At 33.3% G+C, this 14845-nt stretch overlaps 1 protein-coding gene across 1 annotated transcript in view; it reads right to left on the bottom strand.

Annotated features, from left to right (window-relative positions):
* The window catches only part of LRP1B (LDL receptor related protein 1B), a 440883-nt gene that overhangs the window by 145292 nt on the left and 280746 nt on the right, over positions 1–14845 (bottom strand). The window contains exons 28-32 of the mRNA XM_042827024.1: positions 13827–13958; positions 11872–12099; positions 9547–9721; positions 9145–9239; positions 3646–3795 (exon numbers count right to left, since the gene is read on the bottom strand). Of these exons, the coding sequence (XP_042682958.1) occupies positions 3646–3795; positions 9145–9239; positions 9547–9721; positions 11872–12099; positions 13827–13958 (780 nt within the window). The remainder of the gene's footprint in view (positions 1–3645; positions 3796–9144; positions 9240–9546; positions 9722–11871; positions 12100–13826; positions 13959–14845) is intronic.

Consider the following 14845-nt stretch of genomic DNA (forward strand, 5'->3'; position numbering starts at 1 on the left):
ATGTTTTTGATTTCATTGTACTGCTGATTTTTTTCCCATTAATTTAAATAGAAATAGCATTTAAACACAGAATCATTCAGCATATGAATTTACTATATTTTATATTAAGTATGACAAGAGAAACAGTAACACCCACCACCATAGAACATACCCTTTGAGGTTTCTACCACAAGTATTTATTGTAAAAAATCAGCAATGCACAACAAATTACATCTTCATTATACAATCTACATCGTATTCCTGTTTTCTAATTAAGTTAGTTTAATTTTGTAGTTTTACGTAAACTATATTTCTGTGAGGAGCTGATACGAAATGCACTCAAGTATCTGTGATAGATGACTTTGCAGCTGCAAGTTCAAAAATCTGATATGGAATATCATACTTCAAACTCAGGTGAACCTTAGCACAAGCACAGAAAATATTCTCATTTTCTTAATCTTGAAAAAAGGTATACCACTGTATCACACAGTAAAATCAGAGATTCTCTCACAAGGAACATCGCATGTTTCCAAAATGATAGAAATATTTGTTATCAACTTGTAAATGGTGTCAGTAGTAGGTGTTAAAGTTACGCAGGAAACAGAGGGCTGTGAATCAGAAAAGCTGATAAATGATAAGAAGAAAACTTCACAGGATTTAAGCAAAATAAAATGAATCCTTAACACAGCAGCAGAAGAAAATTACCATTGACCAAATGTAAGACAACAGTGTGAGGTACTAAACAAAAGCATTGATGTGTATTTCTGAATAGTGATTTAATTAAAAATAGCTGCTGTTGCATTCACATGCACTGAATGCACTTTTGGAGAAAAAGTAGACTTGCAAATGGAATTTCATCATGAGTTTATAGCAGCACCTTAGTAATACAAAGGATAAATTAAATTTTATATGCTTAAGGTCATGGAAAAAATAGTAATTTGGTGCATATTAAAATGCTTTACTTTCCATAGGAATGTAACTTTCATTGTACAAATATCATACATCAAAATACGTAGGCAAAGGCAGAAATAAAAGGACTAGGAATTCTGGAGCTTAGTCTATGGAAAAATAAATATGACCGACACTTGAGCAGAAAAACAATAAATAGAAGAAATAAAGTAGAGGGAGATGTGAATATGGTTTAGTAGCTTGTGGTACTAACAGGAATGGGAGGATGGTTGGACTAGATGATCTTGCAGGTCGTTCCCAACCTTGCGATTCTGTGATTCTGTAATTATATAACTTGTTTAACTTCAAAGGAACTGGAAACTTGAGAGTCACTCTGCCATCAACATTTTTATTATTTTTTCATGCCAAGGAAGGAATGCGTCTCATGTCATCTGTATGCTACCACTGAAGGATCTAATAGTAAGAAAATTACTTAAATCTTAAATTACTAATGATCAAAAACAACTGATCACTTTATTGTGACCGAGGCAAGACTACTCTAGATTCTGAAAATACTGAACTCATCTCTTCTTTCAGTGGAAACAAATCAACAATATGACACAATCATATATATATTAAATAAATAAAATTAAGCTGTCTAAAATACTAGTTTTACTTGGAGAAACACCTAATGCCAAAAACTATTTGATTTGTCTTATATCTACCAATGCTTGCATACAAGAATATGATGTAAAGAACTTCAGGAAAACAAATGGCATCATGTGTTGCTGCAGTATCTTCCACAACATAAAACCATACAAAAGAAATGAATAAGGAATCTTCATGTTTTTCAATCAGTGCATACAATACTGTAAGCTGCAGTGTATACTACAATACTTCAGTGTCTTGCTGCATTTTATCACAACTGGTTTCTAAATAAAAGACAAAACCAGAAAGCAGAACAAACAGAAAAACTCAAATACATCATGTTTACCAGTTTCAAGTAGGAAGACTTGTCATCACTCAAAAATAAGGAATCCTACTATATCAAAGAATCATAAAATTGCTTTAGTTGGAAGGGACATCAAAGACCATCAGGATCCAATTACCCTGCTGCAAGCAGGGTTACCAACTGGTAGATCAAGCACTAGATCAAGTTGCCCAGGACCCCATCCAACCTGGCCTTATGTACCTCCAAGGACAGTGTATCCATAACCTCCCTGGGCAACCCATACCAATGCCTAACCACCCTCTCAGTGAAAAGCTTCCCCCAACATCTAATCTAAATCTGCTCTCCTTTAGTTTAAACCTGTTCCCTCTTGACATATCACTATCTATCCATGTAAAAAATTGATTTCCCAGTGTATAACCTCCTTTGAAATACTGGATGGTCATAAAGAGGTCTCCCTAAAGCCTTCTCTTCTCCGAACTGAACTAGCCCAACTCCTGCAGCCAATTTTTGTAGGACAGATTTCCAGCTCTCCGATCATTTCGTGGTCTTCCTCTGGACTCATTCCAAAACCTTGATCTCTTTCCTGTACTGGGGGCCCCAGGCCTAGACACAACACTCCATATGTGGCCTCATGCTTAAAAACTAAGCTGCAGTATTACTTGCCTTTCCATACTGGCAAAAACTCAGCTACTTTCACGTAAACAAGCACAAAATATTTCTTCAGATGATAGCTATAAACTCTTTATTCTACATCCCAGATGGACCATCACTCTTGTATCTTCTGTAGATCACGGATAAAGACTTGAAAGCATAGATATTTCAGTGACATTAAGAACAAATATTCTTTACAACATCTCATATTAAAGACCTCCAAAAACTCCCTGAAGATCATCTCCTCATTTAATTTTCAATTACAACCTAATCAATGAAAGACAATTTTTCCGTATTAACATTCATAACTCCTTCTGACACAAAACTTGCTTTTGTTTATGAATGTATATATAAAAACATCACCTCTCCAACTAATTTTGACAACATTTAAGATCCAATACTTACTAAATATTTTCATAATGAAGTTCTTTAGCAGTTACTGCTTTAAAATACAACAACGTACAGTGTGTGTATAATCTTTGAAGATCATTTAAAGTAATCTTCAAAAGCACACACGTGCATAGTTAATCAACTAAGTGAAATACTTTTTAAAGGAGACTAGCAGTTGATGAGTCAACTATATCAACAAAAAATCTAGCTATCAATAGAATTTCTCAGAACTATCCCACAGCAATTAATATCATTTTGAATTAAATTAGAACAAAGGTAAGCAAAGCATTTAGAGAAAAAGCAGAAAGATTATATTTATATTTCTAGTAATCTTCAGAAGAATATAAAAGCACTAGTTCTGAGTCAGAATACATTTTTTTTTTTTTTTTTAACACTCTATCCTTGTTCAAGTGAGGTCCAAGAGCTGTAGATGCTAATGAGAATTATAGTAAATTCAATGATATATTCAACCTGAAATGTAAAGAAAATTGCCCTGAATATAACTTCCTTTTAATTTTCGGAATGCTTAAAAACATTAAATCCCAACATTTCTAAGGTGCAATGTAGAAAAAAAAACCACCTTATTTTTCAACCAACTTAACATAAAATATTACATAGCAGACATCTCAGAATCCAACTTTTCTCACAAAAAAAGTTTCACATGTACTGTGAGAATCATCTACAATAAAATACTAATGTGTTTCTTTTTTTTTTCCCCAAGTTTTTGTTGGTTCATAATTACCATTCAATTGTTTGAAAATCATTGCTATTACCACTGGACTTACCCATTATTGTTAAAGCTGTGGCTTTTGGTAAATCTTCTTTCATTGAGTCTATTACTTCAAGACTGCCACCATCCAGGTTGCATCTATTAATGGTTCCATTTCCTGAACTGATCCAGTAAAGTTTGTTCTCCACATAATCTACTGATAAACCTGTAATTAAAGTATACAACTTTAATTTTGGCTTTAATATCTAAAATAAACTTAACATTAAGCTTTTTTCATAAAATAGCGTATTCAAGAAAATATGTATACACGTAATTGTTATCCACGCAAAGAAATCAAGAAAACTAAATAAATTGGGTCATTCGTAGAGAAAACAACATTTTCCTTGAAATATTTCTGCCTTTTATTTCTCCAAACATCTGCAGAAATGAATCGGTGACTGATGAAAGGACCATCTGGCAATGCGATACTTGAAAGAGCACAAGTCCTCAGAGAGGTCATTAACTACTAGGAAACGTCAACCAGAACCCCAAAATTTATTTGAAACTTATGAACATTCAGACTTAAAAAAACAAACAAACAAAAACAATCTTGTGTGTGTGTGTGAGAGAGATTTTAAGGACTACAAGGCCCATTCTCTCCCTACACATACAGTTCTCTTAAAATGCTGCAAAAATAAAAATATCACAACTTAATGTCAGTAACCAATAAATTTACAGTGCACATTTTCATTTGGTTTCATAGTGAACTGATCTCATGATCAGCTCTTTGGAGTCAGATGCAAGAAAACTTAGAAAAACTTGCAAAAAACCCTAATAAATAAAGCAAGAATATAATTTTCTAAAAGAAATAAAGAATTAAAAGATAATATATTTCAGATTCTCTAATCCTTCAAAAGTGTTGAAGAAATTGCAGCAACAAATTTTCCACTGAGAAATATGCTTGGCATTGTAACAATACATAGCAGAATAGTTTGCTTCTGTAGCAGACATTTCCCAGAACTCAAGCATTCAACATAAAACTGCCAAAAAAATATTGAATTTTACTACAAATGTCAGTATCTAGAAATTGCACAGCATAAGAACTCTTCTACCCTGTAATCTGCTTCTCTGTGGAGAAATTTGGACAGGAGGAAGCAGTGCCATGTGCAGCAGTACTTAGAGCTGGCATCATGCCACTACTCCTTTACACACATTTGACATCGTAGGCCAAAAGGCTCCCACTTTGTAAGCTTTTCAAAAGCAGTTTTCCATCTTCGTTAAAGTTATCGAGATTTCTTCCTCTCTGCAAGTGTGTTAGAAGATAAGCAACTCTAGCTAAAGGGAGGATAAGGATGAAGTTGCTTTGCCAGATGGATCTAGCAACATCTCCCTGCATCAAAGTGCTTTTCAGCTTGCACAATAAGCATTGATCCAAGTGAAAGGGTAGTGCCACATACTGTAGGGACAAGCAGAACTTGAGTACTTCAGCCTAGTGCAGGAAACCGTCCAGAGAATGTGGATGAGCCCTGCCACTGAGTTACAAAGGTGCTACAAAGGTTTCCATACTACCATATAGCAGTTGCTACTCCCTGTAACTCCTGATTGCTCACTGATTTCAGGCACAGAAATCTACTAATGATGTCGTTATAACTGTTATTTACACAAAAATTACAATGTAATGTTGCCCAGATTTTCTACTATATTAGTTATTAGAATAGTATTTCTATGCATGGGTATGCCAATTACACAGCATCAACTGACAGAAATATCAATCTCCCTCTATCCAAGTTCTCATTTCTGTAGTGCTCTATTATTTCTAACGCAAAACAAAAATATGTTTTCATTTTCCATGAATTTTCCTAGTTTTACTAATGAAAACATGTGATTTGCTTAAGTACCACAGTCTTCACGATACATTTTCTTGTGGATGGTTTACATCCCTTCTCAGTGCTGTCAAAGTGAAAGTTATCATGTGCATTGTGGGGAAAAAAAAATAATTGTGTTAGCAGCTACCTGATGACAATGCTGTGTGCACAGCAGAATACTGATTCGGAAGGACTCCTCATTATTTGACCACTGAGACATATGTCTCTGCATGTTTTGCTCTTCAGAAGACTGAGGTGTAAGGAAAACAGGCTCATTGTCCTTGAAGACCTAGCATCACAAACTCAGAGTGCTTCATACAGCCCAGAATCACTGGCTAGATAAGAACTGCTACTGTTCATCAAGGTGAGCTCGTATATCTGATAACTAATAAAGGATATAAAAAAAGAAAAAAAACGACAATGCAATTTTCTGAGAGAACAGCCATAGTACTGAGCTGCTCTAACATGTATCCTTCCAGCATTAAGGTAATCTGGAACAATTAATAGCCCAAAGCATTGTCCAATTTCTCCTTTTAACATGAAATTAAGCAGCAAGTGATTGGACTGAAGATCAGATGTTAGTGAGCTGAGAGTTTCCTAAAATTAAACTGTAGCTAAAATAAAGTCAGAAGAATAATTATGCAGATGGTATTTTCCTCACAAATAAGAAATATCAAAATAGTTTAATATTATAAATTGTATATTTTAAGTATGAGTTAAGTTATTATTAACAATCAATGAAATAAAAGATTTTTTAAAATTCTCCAGGGAGATAAGAGTGTTATCTCATTCTTAAGAAAGATTATTTATCAGTTTATGTCTGTTTGCAATTCATGTATAAATAGTAATGTCTACAGAGATGTTTTTCCTTTACAGAGAGAGTGTTGAGGTGCTGCAACAGCTGCCCAGAGAGGTTGTGGATGCCCTGTCCCTGGAGTTGTTCGAGGGCAGACTGGATGGAGCCCTGGGCAGCCTGGTCTGGTATTAAATGTGGAGGTTGGTGGCCCTGCATGTGGCAGAGGGGTTGGAGATTCATGGTCCTTGAGGTCCCTTCTACCCTAGCCATTCTGTGATTTTGTGATGTGCTTAAAATTTGGAAATACATGCTAAATGTCCACATATATTCAAGAAATAATTTCTTTTTTTTTAATCTAAAATAAAATTTCAAGGGCCAGTCTCAGCAAGACTTTTGATTTACATCTACATGCTTTGTTTGCAGACTCTGCTGTATGTAAAAAAGAAGAAATTAACAATCGATATTCAAATAAGGAGACAAAAAATGAAACAAGAACCACTACACCAATAATTATGGAGCCTCTTGAATACAGCTCCAGATGTGATCCAGTATGTTTATTTATTTAGAGTTTTATTAAAGATATTCAAAAACTGTCTAGAAATACAACAGTGCGTGATATCTGTTTTCTTAAAAATAATGCAATAGATACATGGTTGTTTTTTTATAGCTTTATGACAAACAGCTTAACTGAAGATATCCATGATGAAACAATTTGCCTCACAAAGTACAGCACTAAATCTGATTCCCACAGCAAATAACTTAATAAAACTCCAGTGACTAGTTCTTTTTCAATTGATATATCAGTTTCTGAACTGCAGAATGGATTATCAAGATCCACACAGTATGTTCCAGTTAAGACAAAAACTTAACTGCAAAACTACCAGATTCCAAACACTCTAAACTACGCAATCTTGATGTTAATAAAACTGTCCCCTTCTTTCAACACAATTCAAATTGAGAGAAAACATGCATATTTCCAACTCAGAGATTGGAAAACATGTTGAACTCTATAGACTGAATTTTTTTTATTTGGGAAAACTAAACAAAAATTTTCATAGTATTTAACTCTCATAAGCCTTATACTTCTCATATAGATGAATTCACTTATTAGATCTCTCATGTAGATGCCCAAATACTCAAAACTAGCACTGCATGAGATTTATTTTGCTTACAATAAAAATATGATTTCTTGGTTTGAAACAAAAGGCCACTCAATGTTCTTAAGTAGTGTTTTCTTGCTTTTAGTATGGAAACATCTTATGCTAATGATAACAATCAGGTATTTAATGTGGTTGGATATTTAGAAAATAACATTAGAAATTTAATGCTCATTTTAACTACAGAACTGTGTATCTGTTTTTTTTGTCAGCCGTAAAACAATCTTATTTTCATCCTGACTAATAATAAAAATAAGCCAAGATGTCTACTAATAATTAAATATTTCACTGATACTTGCTAACTTCATTTTCCCTTTACATGCATATAGATATATAGACACTTCACATACTACCTACTTTATGACTTTGCACAGTTTCAGTTTGGCTATAAGAAGGGAGAAACGAATCTCTGTGGTCTCATTACGCAAAAGGAATTTTCAATCTGGAATAACTTACTTCAAGTAACTGAGATCTCAAAGGTGTTAAATTAATCCAATACTACAGAGAAAATATCGCCTCATTTGCAGTTCTGTGGTGAAGTAAAAAACTTATGTCATAATCCTCGATCTTGCAAGTCTTTCCAGAATGTTTAACTGCATGAATAGTTCATCTTATACCACTGAGACTGTATGTCCATGAAGAAAAATGTCACAAAACCTACACGGATTTGCACATGAAACCTTTGACCATACTGATATACTTACAGAAGAAAAACAAAAAAGTACTTACCACTCTATCATGTATTTGGTTCAGTGGCTTTACTGCTACTCAACAAATTCAATGACAAAAACCATAAGCACTGCAATTCAGGACCTTGTGACCTGTGATCACATGACATTCAGTGCAATAGGCTGCACACAGCCTTATTGTCCAAATATTATTATATGAGGATATGCTTCATCTCATAATAAGTGGTTTTATCACTTTTTTCCTCCAAATAAATAGACAACTGTCTTTACAGCTGCACAGATGTAACACTGAATCAAACATACAGCAGTTGTCAGACATCTTTTATTCAAATTAGCTCTAATGCCAAATTTATTTCACTAATGTTTTTTTTTCTGCTAATATATTCAGTTATGAAATGTCAAATTCTTTAAAATTTGTAACACTTGCTTGATAAGCCATTAATATAGCACAGAGACAATTGACATAACTTCTTTCACTCCCTTAAAAAAAAATTTGAAAAGAAAGGTTAACTGTATGAAAACAAAAAACAGTATGCATGGAAAGGATATGGTTTTCCAGAGAATGCCATAACTTAATTATTCTTAATTGTATCAATTGTCAGATCTTAAAAATGAGGTTTAATCATTATTACAAAATATACACTTCAACTTCTGCTCCTTTCTATTAAAAAAAATATCAGTTATCTTCCCATTATTTGAGATTTCATTGAGAAAAGTTCCACAGTTCTAGTTAAAGAATCCTCTCACATGGATTTAATTGATTAAACCCTTGCTCTCTAAACTCTTTTACTCACGAACTAAAGATGGAAGGACACGGTGGGTTCTATTTCACCTTCAGCCTAAATAAACTGCTGTAGTGCTACAAGTGAACAATAGAATACTTGACCCATTACAGTAAATTTCCATTCAACTAGAATTCGTCAAAACACCTCAAATGGAAAAACACAAAAATGTCATTTTTTACCATGTCTTTGTGCATGTTCTTATCACTGACACATTATGACAAAGCATGCCAACATAATGTTTATATTAAAGTACTCTTGATTAAGAAACAGAAATAATACTTACCAACAGGATCTTTTTGATTCTGAAAGAGGATTTTGCTGTTGCTGCCGTCCATATTAGCCATGTTAATGGTGTTTCCATCAGTCCAATAGAGCTTACTGAAGATAATAAACATATTAAAAATGTTGCTCTGTGTACACAGCAATTTTAATGCAACAGCAGATAAAACACGTTCATAAACTTAGAATTATGCCAAATATACAAATAATGAGTATAGGATTTAATTAAAACCAGGTTTTGATGGAGAAACAATATTCAGTTGAGAAATTATCAGCAAAATCTTTTAAATGAATAAACCTAGTTCCAGTTTGAAAGAAAACAGAATGGGTAAATGAAAAATCTGAATGAAGAAATCTCTGGGTGAAGTTTATGGCAGATTATTTTTTGAAATCAAAGATATCTTACCCTTTTACTGGGTGAACTGCAAGACACTGGGGTTTATCAATTCCATGGATGATTGAGGTTTTTAAGGAACCATCTAAATGTGCCACATTAATTTGTGTTTCATCAAATTCTGAGCTAATCCAGTACAAGTTCCGTGATATCCAATCCACTGCAAGACCTCTGATACTCTGAATATCTGCAAAAATTGACAGCAATACTATTGATATTTTTTTCTAGACTAATCTCAGTCTTTGAGAAAAAGAAACTACTTATCCTACTTTGTTTTAAACCAAATGTGTGGAATATTCTAAGGAGATGCGTTGTTAAAATGATTGCCAACAATGAATAATCGTTTTTTCCTCTTTGGCTTGATACAATTGAAATAACATGGAAATAGCATTAGATTCAAGAAATCCCACTTAAATTCTCCTAAAAAAATTACCATAAATCCTTTTGTCAAGAAAAATCACTATCAGACAGATGCTGCGTTTTTGCAGTGCATTTTTCTACTTAAAAATTTATTACTCACTACTAGATATTTTTTAAAATTCAACTAGAAAGTTTAAAGATCAACCTTCAGAAATATAAACATTATAAGAAACTTAATACTATTTAAGTCATACTTAATGTATAGAACATTAAGAGACTTCCTAAAACAAGGCTATCATGGAGTTTGAAATCCTACTCCTTTCTTTATAGTCAGACAGGCTCAATACTGAATGCATTCATAGTTCTATAGCACGTACACAGATCAGTAGCTACAACGAAAATGCTTTTTTTTTTTTATTATTTGTGAAGCTGATATCTAATGTTGCTTTGATGATGTTAACTTACTTCCTCTATATGATTTGAGTGAGAAGGAAATGAAGCAACAAACAGCTTAGGTTTGAAATACACACGAAGCTCCACAAAAGCTGCAAGAAATCTACTTGTATTCACAGATTAAGGCATAAAGTGTAGTAAATCAAGAGCCACTGGAGGAAATTACTGTTGTTATTGAAGATACGATATTAACTATGAACTTCAAAGCCAGGAAAGATGATGAAAAAATTTCAGAAATAATGTATTTTAAGGTCTGCATTGGCCAACACAGACAGCTCTATCCAGAATCTATCACAAATAATTTACATTAAACGTGCATCAGCTTTCATGGGAGTTCAATGACTAGCAAGAATAGGCTCTGTAGCATTTAGGAAAGGCACGATTATTGGAAGGAGCCAACCTATGACAGTAGGTCGTATTAGTAGACCATGAGTAAGATGTGGTTAATGAGATAGCTTCACAACCTCTTTGCATATAATAGCCTTCTTTAACAAGATATTGATTCAAAATGATAATATCTGCCTTAGAAGCTGGGTATGAAATTGCTGCTTTACTCCTAGATAGCAAAATGCTGCTCTGCCTCGGCACATCCCTTCACATTGTCCAGCATCTTGAGGAAGAAGGCCAAGTGTGATTTCATTATGGTTAACAGTTTGTAATATATTTCTTTATCAATTTAATTTGGCTATGTTGACTTACAGAATTATTGCTGCTGACAAACTAACATGGATGTTGCTACAGACTCGCCACATATTTTTAAAGTTAAGTGGCTACTTTACATTAGGAACATCACAACTTTGACCCATTTGAAACTTATCCCCAACATTTTTAGTATTTGGTTGGAAGAACTGAAAAACAAGGATTTCATATACTTAAGAAGATTAAACTATGACTTTAGTATCTTTGCAACAGTGGCACAAGACTTCATCCAACAGGAGTCCCACAAGTACACTCTTATAAAGCTTAAGATCTTATGAGAAGTATAAAAGTGACTGTTAGCAAATGAGATCTTTTATGCGTAGTAAGTAGTCTTTATAATGTCAGAATGTGGTAATTTTCTAAGTTTTATCTACAATAAATTACACCTTTCATAAATATGATTATAATTACTCCACAGCAGAAGATAACATCAATTAAGAGATGAAATTATGAAATAATGCCATATTATAGTTTAAAAATAATATGATTTTAACAGAAACACGAGTCAGTTTCATTAAGCTTCCTTACGTTTCTTGACAGTTTTTTTCCCCAAATTCTCACTATGTACTTTACGTAGTAAAACAATGATGCAATTCTAATCCCACTTAAAAAACTTATATCCCAATAAAAATAAAAATTTTAATAGGATTATTTGTTCAAAAAATAAAGAATTCTAAACAAATTATTTTCCCTATTGGTTACATACATTATTTAATGCCAGTGCAAAGTATATCTAACAAGAACTTGAACATGTATACATCAGCAAATCTAGAACACACAAACATTTACCCATTATTGTTTTTAATTCAACATTATGTTACTTACCTCTTGAAATAATAGTTTCTAAACCAGTGCCATTAATGAAGGCACGCTTGATGGTTTGCGTTTTCACATCAGTCCAATACAACCGCTCCTCAACAGCATCAAAATCTATGACAGTCACATCATCAATGTCAGGAACAGTGAAGGCTGTAATGAAGTTGAAATAGGGGTTGTCTATGTCCACTCCTCTTATTTCTGAACGTCTCGCATAAAGAAGGAATTTCTTCCTTTCTGTTGGAAGATAGGAAAATAAAAATCACCTCATGCTCTTCACATCATTGCTAACAAGAGTAAAAGTCATTCATTTGCAAATGTGTAAATAAAATTTGTATGAATGATTTAACATCTCCAGGAAACCTGCACTTAGTGTTCTTTGAGAAATAAATTACATTACAGAGCATAAAAATAAGAGGAAAATATATTAATTCTGGGTACAGGACAAGATGGTTCTATGCTACTGTATCAATACAGTCTAGCAAAGCTGTAAGGGAAGAGCTTAACATTCAACTTCTTATCCTAATAAAAAAAATTATTTGAATATTCTAACACGCTCACAGAACATTATCACAGATACGTGGCATTTCCCAAGGGAGCAGACTACCATCTAACAAAGTTTTCCAAACAATACTCAGTAAAAATACCACAATAAAAGGCAAGGCAAAAGGAAAAAACAAAGCTCAATAATTAAAGCTTAGACATCATTAATTGAAAAAAAAAAACAATAAACACATTAAAAGCAAAAACAAAACACTACTTTTTATCTCAGAAGTCTAAATTATTGAAGCAAAGGTCTGTGTATGAACTGTAAGGGTAACTTCATACCACAATATTCTTGACACAATAAAACGTTTTTTTCTCGAGGTTTCCTTAACATGATTAATCAACACTAAAGTAATGCTTTACATAACAGGTAGTGGGCACAATTTCTTGACATTTCTAGGGATTGAAAAATAAAGTGTTTATTAATATATATAAAGCACTTCTTCAAGGCTATATGTCTAACATTTCCTTTTCATTTTATGTAGGTTGTTCCAAAAGTAATGCCTCCTATTTATTTCCACAGAAACTACAACAGATACAGTGAGAACAGTAACACAATTTGGTAGAGCAAGTTCTCAGCTAAAAAGCACTGTTTTTCAAAATAGTCAGCACCATTAGTTGATTCGTGCACAGTTGGTCAAAGTGCTCCTTATTTAGAGGCGTGATAGCTATTCACGGCCACCCTGAACATGGCTTATCTTTCACGTCACTATCACCTCTGCTGAGGTTTCTGCTGAAACCATCATCCACTGCCTCCCTGTGCTCACATCCACTCTCTGATCTCCATAAACATTCAGCAAAGATTGATGAATGTCAATGGGTGTCGTTTTTTTTCGCATAGAGAAATTCAATGACACACTCTTCCTCCATATGCACTTCCATTTCAGACACTGTTCTGTCAGACTGCCCATCTGCTGCCATCTGTGGCACAGCAACAAAATGAAATAGTATACTGGTGACAAAGTTCAGCCTCTACCACCATACCACCAATATCTGCTTCTGATGCCATGGGCCAACATCATAAAATAGGAGGCATTACTTTTGAAACAGCCCTAGCTTTTTTCTTAATCTTGAAAGTGATGCTCAGAAAATCTTAGAAGAATGGATAGAGATTAAAGCTCATAAGTATATTCTTGCTATTCAAGTTACTTCACTCATAATTTTCTCATGAACCTTATATAAGTCTTTGTTAAATTCTGCTAACATATCAAACATATAAGCAATAGATAAATTGTGGTAATAAATACCAAAGGTACAAACATTCCATATAATGACCATAAGTTAATACTTCTCAAAAACTAGATGCTTCTTTTTAAAATTATGATTAAAATGCTCTGCAGAGACTATTTCTAAGACTATTTTAATTTGCTAAGTTCAAAGACTTAAGATAATTGCCAGGTGTCGGGAGAAAAACTTACCATAACATGTTTTCTTGTCTAAAGAAAGTTTCATCAGATGTGGACATGCACATGCAGCACTTCTGTTGTGATTGATCAGGCACATGTGAGAACATGGACCTCTGCCCTCATTAGCAGCACATGGATTTGAAGCTAAAATCGTATAATGAAATACACAAAATATAAAAACAACCTTCAGAACTAGTCATTTTTCTTGCAGCATCACATTTCTTCTCATTATATTATGACTATCATCGCACTCATCCTAATTTGCTTCAGTTGATTTGCACTGGAATCAAATGACAAGATTCTGTAAGAAGTTTAAACTCATTAACAGTTCAAGAGCAACTTTTTTAACAAGAATCTGCTATCACAACTCTAAGAAACACTTCATTCACTTATATGTGAAAGAAAGCAATAAAGATAAATACAACATTTATGAGAAATGCAAACAGATATCAAGATGTACATCCCATTTTACAATACTGAAAACTGTTGGTAACTGTATAATTTCTAATCTTTATGACTTACCCTTCCTTCAAATTTCACACTGAAATTTACAGCTATTTGACATTTAAAAAGCTAACTGCTCTAAGTGTGATTATTTTAATATTAACATAATTTGATGACCTTATTCACTATTGGATTCACTGAGTAAGGGTAAAAGCTTACTCAGGTTTCTCTTTAACATTCCTTGTTAAGGACAGTCAAGAGATAAATGAAACGACAACTGTACTTATTTAGCAGCTGCTAGCAATATTACAGAAAACTGCATGAGAATCTTCTGCTAACTTAATAATTGCTAGTGATGTGATTTTTTGGCGACATTAAAATTTGATTGTGAAAGGTCCCACTTTAACTACCATGCTATCAACCTTGTCTCATTAGCTAGTGTAAGGTATCTCTTCTGTCAAAACTGTGAAAACTACACTGGTTAGAAATTTAGAATATTCTATTTGAAGAATCGCTAAGACTATGCACTTTAATCTCTTTTTCTAGGCAAATAATGAATGATAGACTTTTTTTTTTTTTTTTAAATA

The sequence above is a fragment of the Centrocercus urophasianus genome, unplaced genomic scaffold, assembly GCF_019232065.1.
Source record: "Centrocercus urophasianus isolate 14NV4802_14NV808 unplaced genomic scaffold, USGS_Curo_1.0 seq_28, whole genome shotgun sequence".
In the NCBI taxonomy this organism is placed as follows: domain Eukaryota; kingdom Metazoa; phylum Chordata; class Aves; order Galliformes; family Phasianidae; genus Centrocercus; species Centrocercus urophasianus.